At 34.8% G+C, this 17,872-nt stretch overlaps 1 protein-coding gene and 1 long non-coding RNA gene across 4 annotated transcripts in view; both read right to left on the reverse strand.

Moving 5' to 3' along the window:
• Positions 1-968: 968 nt before the first annotated feature.
• LOC118764572 lies at positions 969-9,192 on the reverse strand. The gene is made up of 3 exons (XR_005000394.1): positions 8,763-9,192; positions 3,225-3,477; positions 969-990 (listed from the first exon to the last, which is right to left on the reverse strand). It is a non-coding gene; the product is annotated as an uncharacterized LOC118764572 (long non-coding RNA).
• A 694-nt stretch (positions 9,193-9,886) lies between these two features.
• Positions 9,887-17,872, reverse strand: part of LOC115214947 (kinesin-associated protein 3) — a 113,554-nt gene continuing 105,568 nt past the window's right edge. For 2 of the 3 annotated variants that reach the window (XM_029784035.2, XM_029784036.2), the window contains exon 17: positions 15,491-15,831. In XM_029784035.2, coding sequence (XP_029639895.1) covers positions 15,636-15,831 — 196 coding nt within the window. In that variant the 3' untranslated portion in view covers positions 15,491-15,635. Of the gene's footprint in view, positions 10,741-15,490; positions 15,832-17,872 lie in introns of those variants that run through there. The other variant, XM_036505441.1, reaches the window with a different exon arrangement.

Raw genomic sequence — 17,872 nt, forward strand, 5'->3', positions numbered from 1 at the left:
ATGTATATATACAAAGTGTATATATCTGTATTTATGTATATTAAACTTTTTCATACTTTTTCATAGTTATATATATTTTTAAACAAATTATAAATATAATTTAATAATTTTTATTTTCAATTTAAATAATTTAAATTTTTCAATTTTATATTTTATATATTTTCTATATTATATTTTTTTTGGTTTTTGTTTTTGGTTTTTCACTGTTTGATTTGCCTATTAGCGGTTTTATCTCTAATTTAATTTATACAGATATATATCTCATTTGTATACATTTGCATATATAATGTGTGCACACACACACACACATATATATATATATATATAATGTGTGCATTACGTAGTCGGTCGATTCAGCTGAAAATATGCACACATATGTTAAAAGTGCTGGCAAGTTTGCATGACAACTATTTTTTTCCTCAAATGAAAGGCGTCAATTCTAGGACAAAATTCCTCATCTTATAAAATGTGGCCCCAGTAGACCCGAATGAAATCGGGTTATATTAACCAAAATGTGAAAAGGGGTCTAAATGGGGCTGGAATGGGATTAAAATTTCAAGGAGCAGGTGTTTAGGAATTCTCTGTTACATCAAGCTAAAAAATTTGCGCCAGCCTTTTAATCGTCAATGTGTTGTCGTCCATGATAAAGAAGTTTTGAATGCTTGCCATGGTGAGTCTACTGTCGTGAGAAAGAATCGCTTCAAAACTTGGTGTTTACGAATTTTCTTTTACATCAAGTTCAAAATTTTACGCCAGCCGTTAAACTGTCAATACGTTGCTGTCTGTCGTTAAGAAATGCCAGCCATGGTGACTCTACTATCCTCAGATTCTATCCCTTCGAACTTTGGTTTCCAATATTTTATTATTTTTATTCAGCTCGCAAGTTCGTCTGTCCCTTTTAAATGTTAGCATTTTGCTGTCTGCCTTGAAGCAGACCTTTCCGTTGCCACTGCCTGATATTTATGATTGATCTTTCTAAATATTTTATTTCTCAACTTACTCAAGATCTTCTGTTGTTTATAAATGGGAGAGAGATAGATAAAGATAGAGAGTAAGAGAAAACGAGGGAGAGTCCGAAAGAAAAGAAAAGTAAGAGAGTGGGAAAGTGAGAGAGAAAGGAGTGAGAAACAAAGACGGAGAATTATCATCATCGTTTAACGTCCGTTTTCCGTGCTAGCACGGGTTGGACAGTGTGACCGGGGTCTGGGAAGCCAGGAGGCTGCACCAGGCTCCAGTCTGATCTGGCAGTGTTTCTACAGGTGGATGACCTTCCTAACGCCAACCACTCTGTGAGTGTAGTTGGTGCTTTTTTCGTGCCGCCGGCACAGGTGCCAGGGAGGCTCGCTGCGGCAACGATCAGTTGGTGCTTTTTACGTGCCACCGGCACAGAAGCAAGTCAAGGCGACGCTGCAATCGGCCACGTTCGGATGGTGCTTTTTACGGTCTGAAAGAAAGCAACAGAAAGTAACAACCACACTCTTACCTGCGCGTAGAGCGGGTCACCTTCAGCTAGTCTATATTATAACTCTGAAATACAAAAAAGTTTGTTTGTCTGGTTTTTGGCATTGAGAACGGGTTAAAGGCCACTAGATCCCGTTGGATTGACTCCAAAATTTACAGGGACATGTAAAATGAGGTGAGGATGCGAGTGGGTTAGGTTAGAAATCCTTATCTTAAAAGGTGTGGTTACTAGGGCCAAAAACGCACACTTTGGCAAGTCTACTCTCATTCTTTTATCTGCCTGTCTTCCTCCATCTCTCCTCCCTTGCTTTCACTTTCTCTCTATAACGTCGTTTGATAGCGTCTACTATCTTTCCTCCGCTGCCTTCATTATTTTTACGCTTTTTAAACCCTTCATCGTTATTCTCATTCACTCATTATTACTTTCTCTCGCTATCTATATATAGAAAGATTCTCATGATTGTGTGGTGGTGGCGATGATAATTCTCTCTATGAATGCAGAGAGAGAGAGCGAGAGAGACAGCGCTTATAAAAGGACGAAGGAGTTATTAGTGTGATGCACCCTAGTGCCTTAAACACAATAATATACCCCTGAAATGGCCATAGGGAATTAAGTAAATATGGTTTCCTCTTTTTGACTATAAGGCCTCTCTTATTCGATAAGTAATTTTATAAGATTTTCTAAACGATGAACCTTTATTTTATATTATATATTTTTATATGCTTCCTATATTTATATTTTTTTCTATATATTTTTATATACCTATATATATATATATATATTACTTAATACTATATTTTTACATCTTACCTTCTAGGTGTTGTAATGGTTTTTTTAAAAAAATATATTTTTCTTAATCGCAAAAGTATTAACTTTTAATTCACACATTTTTTCTCGCACTTTCTTATATGCTTGTACAGATGAATTATATTCCATCTTCCGTGATGTCTAAATGTATTTTCTATGATTAAATGTTCAAGTTATGAAATCTTATGTGGGTAACCTTGCATTTGTTTGTTCTGTAACCTTAGTTTGATATATTTGTCTCATTCAATTGAGCACTTCTATAGCAGTCCTATTAAACTTTTTGTTCCTGATAAGAAACAATCACTGTATTATTGATATATATATATATATATATAGAATATAAAGCAAAAAACAAACAACAAAACAAATAGATGGGGGGAAACTTTTCACATAATTTATTACCTTTTTAGAACAAAATCTTACATAAAAATATCAATCACAGACATGCTGATATTTCTGTACAAGTGTATCTTGGTCTACAGCTGCTGCAGTATCAGTATCGGTGAGGATAGACAGAGAGATGCTTGGAATCAGCAGCTTCATTCATAGTTTCTACCAGCCTTCTTTCAATCGCAGATCAAAGTCAGTGTATACCAACATCATATCATACACAATGGAAACATACATACACACTTACATGCACACACACACACACAGACGCTAGCTTTGATGGCAGACTTTGATATAATGTTTTTAATTTATTTTTTGTTTACATGTAAGTGCATCACAGCAAGTCAAGAAACAGCAGAAAATAACAAGAATTGGCACTAAAAAAAAAAAGAGCACCAATTAATAATAATAATAATAATAATGAATTAATGAGTAATAAATAATGATGATAATATTAATAAATGATTTCTTTATAATAATAATAATAATAATGATGAAAAAAATTGCTTTTACGAAGTGTCCTATTCTCTGTGGGAAGAGATTTCAAAAATAAATTTAAACATACTATTTTCTTTAAAAAAAAATTATAAATATATTTCAAGCAGTAAAGAAGGAAATAAACCGTGTTGACATTGATGATGATGATGATAATGACAGTGATGGCAAAATTGGTGACAATATTAATTCTAGTATAGGCACAAAACCTGAAATTATGGGAGAAAGGGCTGGTTGATTACATCAACCCCAGTGCTCAAATGGTATTTAATTTAATTGACCAGAAAGGATAAAAGGCAAAGCTGATCTTGGCAGAATTTGAACTCAGAACATAAAACTAGAAGAAATGTCACAAAGTATTTTGTCCCGCATGCTACCAACTCTGCCAGCTTGCTACCTTAATAATAATATTGTCTTTAATAAGAGCACAAAGCCTGAAATTTGGGGCATGGGGAACAGCTGATTGCATCAACTCCAATACTTGACTGGTTCTTATTTTATCAATCACAAAAAAGAAAGCCAAGTTGACCTAGACAGGATTTGAACTCAGCATGTAAAATGTTGTAACTAAGTACAGCAAAGCATTTTGCCCAATGCTCTCATGATCCTACCAATCCACCATGATTGGATGATGATGATAATGATGGTTTCAAATTTTGGTACAAAGCCAGCAGGTTTGGGGGAAGGGCTAAGTCAACTAAATCAACCCCAGTGTACAACTGGTACTTATTTTATTGATCCTAGCACAATTTGAACTTGGAATGCAAAGACAGATGAAATGCTGCTTAGCATTTTGCCAGGCTTTGCTAACAACTCTGCCAGCTCACTGCCTTACATGGTGGTGGTGGTGGTAATAGTAGTAGTAATGGTTTCTCATTTAAGTACAAGGTCAACAATTTTGAGAGGAGGAAGTGAGGTTAGTTTGATTCCATTGACCCTAGTGCTTCTCTTTATCAACCCTGGCGTGATGAAAGGTAAAACTGATATCAGAATTTGAACACAGAATGTAAAATACCAACATAAATACTGAAGAGTATTTTGTTTTGAAACTCTGAGTCTGTCAATACATTGCCTTTTAATAATAATAATAATAATAATAACAAGAAGCACTCAGAGAGTGCAAACCTCTGCCAAGGCAACACCAACGTCCTCTCAACGATTAGCCAGAGATGAATTTTAAAATGAGAATATCTGAAATAAACTTGACTGCTCTCACAAATGAGAATACTAAAAATGAACCCGACCGCTCTCAAAAATTGAGTAAAAAAAAAAAAGCAGGAAAAATAATCCAGAATCCTTGTCCGGTACCAGATCGATCCCAAAGTCTAATCTGTTTGTGCTGGTCACGAGACCAAACATCTCTGAAAGTTTCATCCGAATCCATCCAGCGGTTCTTGAGATATCTTGTCCATGGACAAACAAACAAACATGACTGAAAACAATACCTCTGCCTTTACTAAGGCAGAAGTAATAATAATAATGTTACAAATTCTGGTACAGGGCCAGCAATTTTTGAGAGGACTGGGTTAATTGATGACATCCTAACCCTCACCCCCGTATATGACTGGTATTTTATTGACTCAGAAAAAATGAAAGGCCAAGAGTGATCTTAGCAAGATTTGAACGTAGAACATTAAAGGAGCTAATGAACTAATGATAGTGATTATTTCTTTAACTTAAAAATAATAGCAATTTTAATAACAGAGGAGAGCAGTTATTAATTAAAACCAGTTTGTTCTGAATGTAAAATATCACTGACTCACAGTGTTGCTGATAAAGTTTTCATAAGAAAAAAAAAACATAGTAAAAGAGAATAAAAAATAACATTTCTACAACTTAGAATTAATTAATCTCCATAAAAACAATGTAATTAGAAAATACTTTATTAATACTTACTGAATTAATATTATTATTATCCTTATTCTAACTATTAAAGGCTATTTTGGTTAGCAAGGATGCCGTCTTGAGGTCTGGTAACAAGTCTCCTTGAATCTCAAGAATATTTCTGAAGATTCTTGTAGAGAATAGAAGATTGACAATGTGAGTTTCAATTCTAATATGTCCTGCAGCCCTTTAGGTAGCAGTTTGTGTGCTATGCCAAGTGCCCCAATTACCACAAGAATAGTTGTCATCTTGGCCTTCCACAATCTTGTCACCCCTCCATGGTTAGCTCCTGATATTTTTCAATTTATTATTATTACCATCATATTTCAAATACTACTCAGGTCAATGAAATAAGTACCAGGGGTGATGTAATCAACTCGTCCACTCCCCAACAATTTCAGGCATCGGCCAAGGTTGACTTTGCCTTTCATCCTTTTGGGGCTGATAAACTAAGAACCAGTCAAGTACTGGGGTTGATGTAATCACCTATCTCCCTCCCCAAATTCCAGGCCTTGTGCCTATAGTAGAAAGGATGATTATTATTATTATTAGGGTGGAAGATTGGCAGAAATGATAGATGGTCAAATAAAATATCTTGCAATGTTTAGTTCTGGCTCTTTATAACCCAAGTTCAATTCTTGCCAGAGTCACCTTTACTTTTCATTCTTTCAGGGGCTTGATAAAATGAAAGTATCTATAAAATACAGGGATTAATGGCATTAACTAACTTCTTTCCCCCAAGATTGGTACCTAAACAAGAGCAATGAGATTGACAGAATCTTTACAGCACCTGACAAAATGCTGTGTAGTATTTGCTCTTAGTTGAAATCCCATTAAGGTCAACTTTTCATCTCCCGGGGCTCAATGACAAAGTACCAGTCAAGTACTGAGGACAACTTACTCCCTACCCTCAAAATTGCCAGCCTTGAGCCAAAATGAGAATGAATTATGTTATCATTATCCTTATTGTCACTGTTGTTGTTGTTGTTATTATCTTGGCAGAATCATTAGCATGATGTAAAAAATGCTTAGCAACCTTTCGTCCACTTTATGTTCGGAGTTCAAATTCTGCCGAGGATGACTTTGCCTTTCAACCTTTCAGGGGTCGATAAAATAAGTACCAGGGTTAATGTAATCAACTTACCCTCTCCCCCAAAATTTGAAATCATTATCATTATTATTATTATTATTATTATTATTATTAAGGTGGTAAGCTAGCAAAGGCTCTTAGCATGCAGGATGAAATGCTTAGCAATATTTTGCCCATCACTACGTTCTGAGTTCAAATTCCGCCAAGGTTGACTTTGTCTTTCATCCTTTCGGGGTCGATAAATTAAGTAACAGTGAAACACTGGGGGTCGATGTAATTGACTAGTCCCCTCCCACCAAATTTAAGGCCTTGTGCCTATAGTAGAAAGGATTATTATTATTATAGTTCAACAAGTTTATGTTAGATTACTCAAACAGTGCATTTTTTAAGGAAATAACCATGATAAATAAATAATAAGAGGGTTGATGAGAGAAATATGTGTTAATGTCTGACAAATAGCTAACAATGAGTTTTTCTAACAATCATTAGCATTTCTACCTTAACCCTTTCATTACCAACCCGGCCAAAACCGGCTGAAACTGGCTCTGAGTACAAATGTCTTGTTTCCATAAGTTTTGAATTAAAATCTTCCACCAAACCTTAGTCACAATTTATGTTCCTAACACTAGCTTAATGATAACTAAGTTATTTTACTAAATTCTTTGTCATATTTTAAAATAATTGAAAGAAACACAGAGCATCTCAAAATAAATACAGTAACGAAAGGGTTAATAAAACTACTCTGATCTTCAGGCTTCAATTATAAAATGTACACCAGCTGATACAACCTGGGCCAGAGAAGATTTCTTGATTTGTTAGAATAAGCAGCTACATTTGTCTCAAATCACACACTGCTTGTCTACAAAGCAAAAAAGTCACACTGGGAAATGTAGTCCTCGGTACACAGTGTCTGAAAAATAAAAGACTGCCATAGCTCATATTTCATAGAAGTACTCAACTAAGGTTGACCCAGGGTCAAAAAACAACAGCTGTTCTTTAGTTTGTTTTAACCGTTGAAGCTGGCCAGCTGGAGCAACACCACCATTTAAAATTAATTAATGCGCATTTGTAATAATTATATCAGTTTTATTTTAATATGAACATGTTGCATCTCTTTTTTTTGTTTTTTTCTAAACTGTTTCCAGTTGTAAAATGTGACACAGTAGCTAAAAATAGCCTCAGCACAAACGACTCGTTACTCTACACAGACTAATTAATGCTCCTGAAAACGAATAAAGAAAAAAAAAAAAAAAGGACGTTTTTCTTTGAGGAAGAAGACTTTACAGCATGGCAGATATTTCCAAGGAAGTTCTTCATACCTTCTCAGGTAATTTAAATTAAGTCTCTCTCTCTCTCTCTTTCACACACACACACACATAAGATAATACTCAAAATTAAATAAAAATGGAAACAAACCCTCCAGAGAATTTAGGAATGTATTTTAAGAAGAAACATTTAGATTAGCATTGAAATCAAACAATATAGAAATAAATAAATAAATAAAGTTGCCAATTTCCTTTAGCTCAAAGAAGAGGAGGAGTAGGAGAAGAGGAGGATTAGAAGAAGAGGAGGATTAGAAGAAGAGGAAGTACTGCTTTTGTATATTGCATTAGGTAGGTGTATATCTGAAGAACTATAATAAACAGTTTATGCTGTTGTGTGTGGGTGCATATAATAATAATAAATAAATAAAAATAATATATATATATATATATATATATACACTCATAAATGAGGGTGAAAAATTAGATATTAATTTAATAATACCATCAGTTTAACACCAAGTGGCTTAGCACATAAAAACAACTTCGGTGGCTATACCAGAATAAGGAGCTATTTTTAGCACTAGAGTTAACCACTTAGCGGTAACTCTCTTATATTTATATATATATATATATATATATATATAATATAAGCATAGTTGTGAGGTTAAGAAGTTTGCTTTGTAACCACTGGGCTTCTGGTTCAGTCCCACTTGGGTAAATGTTTTCTGATACCAGATTCAACCAGTGTTTATGTCCCCTGTAACTTAGCAGTTTGGCAAAAGAGATCAATAAAATAAATAACATGCTTTAAAAAAAATAATAATTTGGGGGTTATTTTGTTTGAGAAATTCTTTCCAGGTGGCAGCCCAGCATGGCAGCAGTCCAATCACTAAAGCAAGTAAAATTTAAACGATAAAAAAAAAATATTATTTAACACTATGTAATATTATAATTAAGCCAATCAGCCTGGTCCTTTAAACCAATGTTTCTCATAAAGGAAAGTTCCCCCTAGAAGTGTGTTTGTGAGGGATCCTAGTGAAGAAAAAAGTAGAATTACATGGATGTAAACTGTTTTGTTTTCTCATTAATAAAGGGATGAGGTGGAGGAGAGGGAAAATATACTTTTTGTTTGTTTCTTTTTGGAGATGTGGATGATAGTAGCATTTGGTAGTCATCCTTAATACGAATACAGACTGGCTTTGGAAGAACACCTGGTTAACTAGGTTTCTTTTGTTCACAAAAGAAGTTGGTTTCAAATTTTGCCACAAGGGCAGCAATTTTGGGAGATATGATGGGTCAATTACATCGACCCGAGTGTTCAACTGGTACCTATTTTGTCATCTCCGAAAGGATGAAAGGCAAAGTTGACTTCAGAACTCAGAAATAATAATTCTTTCTACTATAAGCACAAAGCCTGAAATTTCAGGAATAGGTGGGGGTGAGTAAATTATATCGACACTTGCGCTCCACTGGCACTTATTTTATCGACCGTGTCGCTATTTGAACTCAGAATGGTGGACAAAATGCCAGTAAGCATTTTTTCCAGAGCAATAGTGATTTTGCTGGCTCACCGCCTTAATACAATAATAATAATAATCTTTTTCACTAAAGGCACAAGGCCTGAAATTTTGGGGGAGTGGACTAGTCAACCCCAGACGGAGTCGACCTCGGCAGAATTTGAACTCAGAATGTACCAACAAATGAAATACTGCTAAGCATGTTGCCCAGCATTCTAACGTTACTGCAAGCTTGCCACCTGAACACAATAATAATAATGATGTTGATATTTTATTTTTTTAATTATTATTATTATTATTATTATTATTCTGAGTTCAAAATTCCACTGAGGTTGACTTTGTCTTTCAGCCTTTTGGGGTTGATAAAATAAGTACCAGTTGAGTACTGGGGTTTGATACAATTGATTTAACCTCTCCTCCAAAATTTGCGCCTATAGTAGAAAGGCTTAGCGGTATTTCATCCACTGTTACGTACCGAGTTCAAATTCTACCGAGGTCAACTTTGCCTTTCATCCTTTTGGGGATGATAAAATTAGTACCAGTTATGCACTGGGGTCAATGTAATTGACTCATTCCCTTCCCCCAAATTTGAGGCCTTATGGCTTCCAATAGAAAGGATTGTTATCATCATCATTATTTATACTTTAGGTACAAGGACCGAAATTTGGGAGTAGTTGATTACATTGACCTCAGTACATGATTGGTACTTTATTTTATTCACCTTGAAAGTATGAAAGGCAAAGTCAACCTCGATATAATATGAGCACAGTGTGTAAAAAACCAGAAGAAAAGTTGCAAAGCATTTTGACCGATGTTCTAACAATTCTGCCAGCTCATTGCAATAATGAAAAGGATTTAAAATTTTGGCACAAGGCCAGCAATTTCATAGGAGGGGTTAAGTCGATTACATTGACCCCAGTATTCAACTGGTACTTATTTAACTGACCCTGAGAGGATGAAAGGCCAAGTCGACCAAGGTAGAATTTGAACTCAGGACATAAAGACGGATGAAATGCTGCTAAGCATTTTGTCTGGCGTGCTAACGATTCTGCCACCTTAAATAATAATAACAATAAGACATTTAAAGAAAAGAAGTTTTTAGGGTTATGTGAAAGGAGGAAGAGCACAGATCATGAATTAAGGTGGGGTGTTGGTTGAGGTGACTCTGGTGGTGTGCTGTGGCAAAGAGAGAAGGAAGAAAGCGCAACACATGTAGGAAGCAGTATAATTCAGACATGGCTTGAATACTGACAATGGAATAGACTGTGGTTAAGACATCCATGGGCCTGATGATAGTGATGGTGGTGGTGGTGGTGTGGAAATTGAATTAGGTCAATCCTAGGAATTGGATTAGATCAATCATTCAAGAATAACAGTTATTGCAGTGCTAATTGTGGTTGGTGTCAACATGGTCAGTGTTAAACATAGATAATTAAGAAAATATTAATTATGCTACATTTAAGTGCAAGAATGAGTGCAAAAGCTTATCAATGTTGCAGAGTTTGTGGTTCCTGAGGAGGAAATACTGAAGGTGTCATATGCAGATAGAGTGACAAACATTGAGGCCCTTAGATGAGCAAAGAGCACCAGGAAGCTTGTTAACAACACTGAGGACAACAAGTTCAGTTTATTGGACACCAGATGAGAAGACAAAGCCTTGAGCACTTGATGACAACCAGGAAAACTGAAAAGAAGAAGAAGAAGAAGCTTGGAAAGACAGAGAGAGAGGATACTCAATGGTCTTACCAACTGGCTTCAACAAGACCGGACCAATTTCATGCTATGTTGTGTATGGGACAGGAGAGTATGGAAGTCCCTGATCACCACCTGCTGTAGACATGGCACATAGGCAAGAAAAAGAAGAATATTCAAGTAATTGTCATAATTTTCAATTTGAAAGAGAAAGGGAGAGAAAGGGAGAGAGAAGGAGTGAAAGAAAAAAAAAGCCATAAAATTGAGTTGTAACAAATTTTCTGGATCCCTCTCTCTCTTTCTCTTGTCTTGCTCTGAAGATCTTGTTAAAAACTAACATGGTCTTCTGGTTCAATAAGTAAAGATATTGCACTTGTGCTACACTATGTAAATAACTAAAAGCCAACACAGCAAACTTTACTGTATTATAACATTTTCTGGTTGGTGACCACAGAGTTTGACAGGTTTATTATAGCAATAATTCTAATTATACTGTTTATCAGAAATATCTAATTTTGTCTAAAAAGGCAAAACCTGCCTAAAATGAAATATATATATATGGTATGTCACACCAGAGATTCATTAAAAGATTAATCCAAATAATTTCATTTCTAAAAGCATTGAAGGACAATTGATAGTAGTTCTGATTATAAAGAAACAAGGTCTCTCATAGATGTTCTTTCAGAAAACATACCGATGAGAGAATTATATATATGTAACAGTATAGGGAATAGAGAAGGTAAATCCACACTACATATGTTTTCAAGCCAATCTGTATATGACTTATGTAATTCAAAGGCGTAACACATGTGTATACAAATTAGCTTTTTTTCAGGTCAAATTGCCTGAGATTCTAAGTCATTGTTGAAGAATTCAACAATTTCAGCCATGGTAGGATGGTAGACAGAAATACCTAGTTCAAATGGCCAATGAAATTCATTGTCAGCAGGCAAGCAACATTTGAGGGGAAAATATTTTGTATATGTAGTGACAAGAGGTGCATATTTTACAGTATTATACAGGGAAATGTAGAAAGAATGCTTTAATATGCCACATGTACACATAAATCAAAATTAAAATACATATTCTATATACTTAATTATAATATATAGAATACATATAGAAAGTTTTATGTGTGTATATACTTGACTTATTTTTTTTTCTTAAGGTAAAACACTAAGTTTTCTTTACATCCCTTTCTCACTGCAGGAACTAAGTAAGTATATATGTATGTATACATGTACGCATGGAGAGGAAGGGAGGGAGGAAGGAAGGAAACCGAAGCTAGTTTTGTGAGAGAAGGCTGACATGCAAACATAAACTTCAAAGACTTCCTTCCATTATCAAATCCTAAGTATCATGCTACTTACGACTTACTAATTAGAGAAATTTCTACTAAAAGTTAGAGACAGACGTAGCACATGAATTTATAAAATAATAAACAGACTAACTTTGTTTTTAAAGAATATATTTAAAAAACAAGGAGCCTCAGTTACCTCTGAATAATGATGAGAAGGTATGGGAAGGGAAACCCCAAAATCAAAATCAGTCAAAGGACTATTGTAAAAGGTAGGTTAAAAGTAAAAGACAAAAAATATTGGTATGGTGTTGTCAGTAGATCAGGGCTGGGTAGCAACCATGACCTTAATGTAGGGTCTCTAATATTGAAGTGAGGGTAAGATTAGAATAAACCACAACTTATAGGTTATCTGGTTCTGAATGCCTTGCAACAAAGGACTCTAGAAAATGCACCCAAGAGCTAGCTGGTGATAAGGGTGGTGTTAAACTGAGCAACAGATTAAGTAGTAGTAGTAATAGTAGTAGTGGTAATGATAGAGATTTTAAATTTTGGCACAAGGCCAGTAATTTTGAGGGAGGAAGGAAATCGACTACACTGACCCCCAGTGTTCAACTGGTACTTACTTTATCGACCCCAAGAGGATGGTGGGCAAAGTTGACTGTAGAGGAATTTGAACTCAGAACTTAAAACTGGAAGAAATGCTGCAAAGATTTTGTCCAGCACGCTAATGAATCTGCCAGCTCAATAATAATAATAATAATAATAATAATAATTTATTTTTTTCATTCTACTCTAAAACACTCTTGTTTTTGATATTGATAATTTATTACATTATTTAAATATTCTGCTAGTTTAATATTTTAAATCAACAAATTATTTTCAAACAGTGAGAACTAAACAAATATAGCAGAAAGCTGATAACAGAATCTGCACCATTTCTGAGACTATTTAACCCTCAAAGGTGGTGAGCTGGTAGAAACATTAGCACGCTGGGCAAAATGCTTAGCAGTATTTCATCTGTCTTTACGTTCTGAGTTCAAATTCCACAGAGGTTGACTTTGCCTTTCATCCTTTTGGGGTCGATAAATTAAGTACCAGCTGCATACTGGGGTCGATCTAATCAACTGGCCCCCTCCCCCAAAATTTCAGGCCTTGTGCCTAGAGTAGAAAAGAATATTTAACCCTCTTTGAAATGTTAGCAAGCCTGAGACCACCCATACTTAAGTGTTCATATTTAATTTAAAACATCATTATAATATGAGACTATTACATTTCTGTTGGTCAACATTATGTATATATATACACATATATACACACACACACACACACACACACCAGTTGGTAGATATAATATTTGGTATATACAATATATAAAGCTACAGATTTTTTACTAAATCCCTCCAGAAAATCTTTATTGTATTGAAAAATTAGTTGAAACGTAGGCAGTCTTCTTGTTAGAAACAAAACCGAGAGAGGGCCAACATTAAAAAATCTAGTAACAAAGCAATTAGCAATATATATATACATAAAAAAAAAAAAACTTTGGTAAAAATTAATAAATAAATATCTTTTGTCATTTAATTTTTTTTTTTTTTTTTTTTTTTTTTGGTTTTCCACTGCATTGAAATATGCAGAAAGTTAACTGTGAATGTTTATTGCTGATAATGACTAGTTGCAGAGTGAATTGGTGGGTAGGTAGGTAGGTAAAAAGGTAGGTAGTTTGGTTGTAAGACATAAAAATCTGTTATTCCTTCACAACTGATACTGGAGCAGAATGGAACTGAGAAACTAACAACTATTGACAATGAGTGGTGGTGGTGTCAGCAGAATATAAAATTTTGTCCCCCTAGCATTGCTTGACAACCGATGCTGGTGTGTTTACGTCGCCGTCACTTAGCGGTTCGGCAAAAGAGACCGATAGAATAAGTACTGGGCTTACAAAGAATAAGTCCTGGGGTCGATTTGCTCAACTAAAGGCGGTGCTCCAGCATGGCCGCAGTCAAATGACTGAAACAAGTAAAAGAGTATAGGCACAAGACCTGAAATTATTTTTTTTTTTTGGGTGGGGGGGAAGACATTAGTCAATTACATTGATCCCAGTGCTCAAATGATACTCATTTTATTGACCCCGAAAGGATGCAAGTTAAATTTTTGACCTTGGTGGAATTTTCAACCCCCAAAGTAAAGCTGCAAGAAATGCTTGCTAAGCGATTTGCCTTCACTTGTTACAATCCTGCCAGCTCACCATCTTTTACTTGTAGTAGTAATAATAATAATAATAATAATAATAATAATTTTTCTTCCTACTATAGTAAGCATAAGGCCTGAAATTTAGGGAGAGGGAGCTAATAAATCACATCGACCCAGGGCTCAACTGGTACTTATTTTATCGACCCTAAAAGGATGGAGGGCAAAGTGGACCTCAGCAGAATATGAGTCTAGAACATAAAACCAGAAGAAATGTCACTGAACATTTTGTCTGATGCTCCAACAGTTCTGCCAGCTCACTGCCCAAGTAGAAGATAGAATATACTGTGTGGTCAGTTGATCTAATGGCAACTGTGGTAGAGCAGGATTGCTCAATAGAAATGAACCTATAATACTGATTGTTGCTAGTCAGGAAACCCCAAAGATGTGGTACTGAGATTCCCTGAATATATTAATACTTTAAAGGAAAAACATTTTCATTTTTTGACACCAGTAAAAGTATATTTACTCAGAATAGAGGCTATGCAGAGAAGCTTTTGGTTGACAATGTTTAGACACTGCTAGAGGTATATTCAGAACAGATACACAGGAGTTTTTGGCTGACAATGTCTTGATGTACCAAACAAACAACTCTGCATCTGTCTGCATTCATAACCTTCAACTGAAAGATTCTAGTTTGGTAGTTTCTCAGAACTATTTGGTAGGCAACACTTCTGATTAATCACTAGAACAATTAAAACAAAAAAATGTTTAAAAAATCCAAATCTATCATTCCCCCTTTCATTTAAAGGGAAGAATCACAAACAAACATTTTGGTCCCCAAAACTAAAGCAAATTTCTTTGAGATTTTTACTAAAAAAATAAACTGAAAAAATAAGATCAAAATAAAAAATATATCTGAAAAGAGAAAAAAAAATGTTAACAGTTCATTTGATACAAAGTGCAGCTTGCTTATGCATCTGCTGCACATGTTTCTTCAACACAAACACTCGAGCACATACGCGCTTATGCATGCACTCATGCACAAACACAAAGAAAATGAAAAAAAAAAAAATAACTCAAACATTTTCAAAGCTTCTTCAGGCTTCTTAATCCAGTAACAAAAAAAAAAAAAAATTCATTGGAAATAAAAATTTTTTTTTTTCATTTTAGCCGGAAATAAGAGCTGAAAAGCCCAGAAAAGTAGCAATCAGTTGGCCAAATGGTATGGCAAGTGTACCAACTTGATATTTAGTCTCCAACAGAGAAGGTTATGATAAATGAGTTTTTGATAATAATTCAAGAATTCTCAAACATTTGAAGCAGCATGGACATTTTTTTTTTTTTATTATTTGAGGTGGGCTAATTTCAGTCATGCTAAAATTTTAATTTATTTTTTTTGTTTTTCTTTTAAACAAATGGGGGAAAAAATAATGCAAATAAATATGCCTGGTTTTTGCAGAGAAATATTCTAGCATTTTCTCAGAATATTTCCTTGGTGAAGCAAAAGATCTTTTTGTTTCCTTCCATTTTTTTGTCTTTGTGTCTATCGTTGATAGGCGTAGCTGCTATAGATATAGTCATCTTCTAAGTTGCCTTTCGAATACATCTGTTGATAATCGCCAATGCTAGGAGGTCGATACATACCTATTGGCCGGCCATATTCATCAACAGCTTGACCGTCGACAATGAAACCAAGTTGAGTATCAGGTCGAATGTACGGTTCGAATTCACCACTGTATCTGAGGGAAACAAAAAATATTTAATATGAAAATTCAATGGAAACACAACAATAATAGCAACCGTAAGAGCCATAAAAATATCAGGTCATCCCATAAGTTCTGTCCGAATTTCGAATAAAGAAAACAAGTGATCAAATGCTATATTTAATTGAAATTTAATCATCAATGTACTTTCCCTGATTATCTATGACTTCCTTCCATCTATTTACAAGCTTTTTAATCCCATCAATGTAAAACTCTTTTGGCTTCAAAGCAAAGAACTCTGAAATGTTAATTTCGACCTCCTCCTGGCTTGCAAAAGTTATGTCCCCCAAATGATTCTGTAAACTACGAAACAAATGGTAGTCTGAAGGAGCATGGTCGGGAGAATAAGGTGGATGAGTAATTTTTCCCCAACCAAGCTCTTTGATCTTCTCTGATGTGATCTTTGCAGTGTGGGATTGTGCATTATCCTGATGAAACATCACTCCTTTTCAATTCACTAAAGAGGGTCTTTTTTTCTTCAAAGATTGGTTCAAATGTTCTAATTGCTGCCAGTAGACTTGAGCATTGATTGTTGCATTAGGTGGTAATAATTCAAAGTGAATTACTCCTTTGCAATCCCACCAGATAGAGAGAAGAACCTTTTCCCCATGAAGTTCCCTTTTCAGTTGTAGTTGAGCTTTTTCCCTTTTACCAAGCCACTGTTTACGACATTTAACATTTCGATAGAAGATCCATTTTTCATCACCAGTCACAAGTCTAACTGAAAAGGGTGAAATGAGTTCGCTAGAATAGAGAGAAGAGCAGATGTCAACTCGGGATTTGCAGTTGCTTTCGGACAATTCATGAGGCACTCTTTTTCCAAGTTGTTGAAGATGACGATGAACAGTTGTATGGTTTGAACTAAGCTTTATTGCCAATTCTGCAACTGATAATGCAGGGTTTTCTTCAAGTAATGCCTCAAGAAGCTTATCATCAAACTCAACTGGACGTCCTGTTTGATCTTCATCTTCAAAGCTGAAATCTCCACTTCTGAATTTTGCAAACCATCTTCTGCAAGTTCTTTCATTCAAGCATTCTTTCCCATAAACTGAGAGTATGTTTCAAGTTGCTTCGGCTGCAGAGTTTCCTTTTTTGTACTCATAAAGCATTATGTGCCTTAAATGCTCTTTGGATACTTCCATGTTAGAAAGGGTTTTAATCAAAGAAATGTTAATTCTATTATTCTATAAAATAATATTTAATTAGTTTAAACGTACACAAATGCATAAAAATAATTTTTTAATTCCGTTAGATATTCTAGAATACTATTAAATTTCATTCAATTTTAAAAAAGGTAAAATCAGACAGAACTTATGGGATGAGCTGATACATTTCAGCAGATTTATGAAAGATTACAAAGTTGATTTAAAAAATATCTCTAATATCACAGTGTAACAAAATTTTATATTTCCTATTTGCTTCTGTCTAAAAATCAAAGGAAATGACTACTACCCCCTTCAAACTTTGCTTTTGTGAGTTGAACATCAATATTTTGAAACTATTTTCCAATATATTTCAGACAGATTCAGCACTGAGTCGTTGAAACAGAAATATCCTCATAGCAAACATTCTGCTTAATACTACAGATTTGCTTGTCAGTTGCTTGACCTTAACCACTTGAGCATGTCCCTTGGCCAACAATATGTACATCTCTGATCATGAGCAGAACTGGGAGAGGGGAGTAGCATAGCCATGTGTTGCAAACGATTCTTTGGGGTTTGAATAAATGTACTAAAAGCAAAGTTTGAAGGAAATATTACCAATTTTTCATACTTTTTAGGGGTAAGTAAATAGGAAATAACAGTTACTACTCAAGGACAAAAATTGTGTTACACAGTGTTATCATAGGTGCAGGCATAGCGTGTAAGTGCAGGCATGGGTGTGTGGCTAAGACCTTCACTTCTAAACTATGTGGTTTTGAGTTCCGTCCCACTGTGCAGCACCTTCAGCAAATGCCTTTTACTATAGTACACTGGGTCAATCAATGCTTTCTGAGTAGATTTGATAAATGGAAACT

The sequence above is a fragment of the Octopus sinensis genome, linkage group LG8 (genome assembly GCF_006345805.1).
Source record: "Octopus sinensis linkage group LG8, ASM634580v1, whole genome shotgun sequence".
Classification (NCBI taxonomy): Eukaryota; Metazoa; Mollusca; class Cephalopoda; order Octopoda; family Octopodidae; genus Octopus; species Octopus sinensis.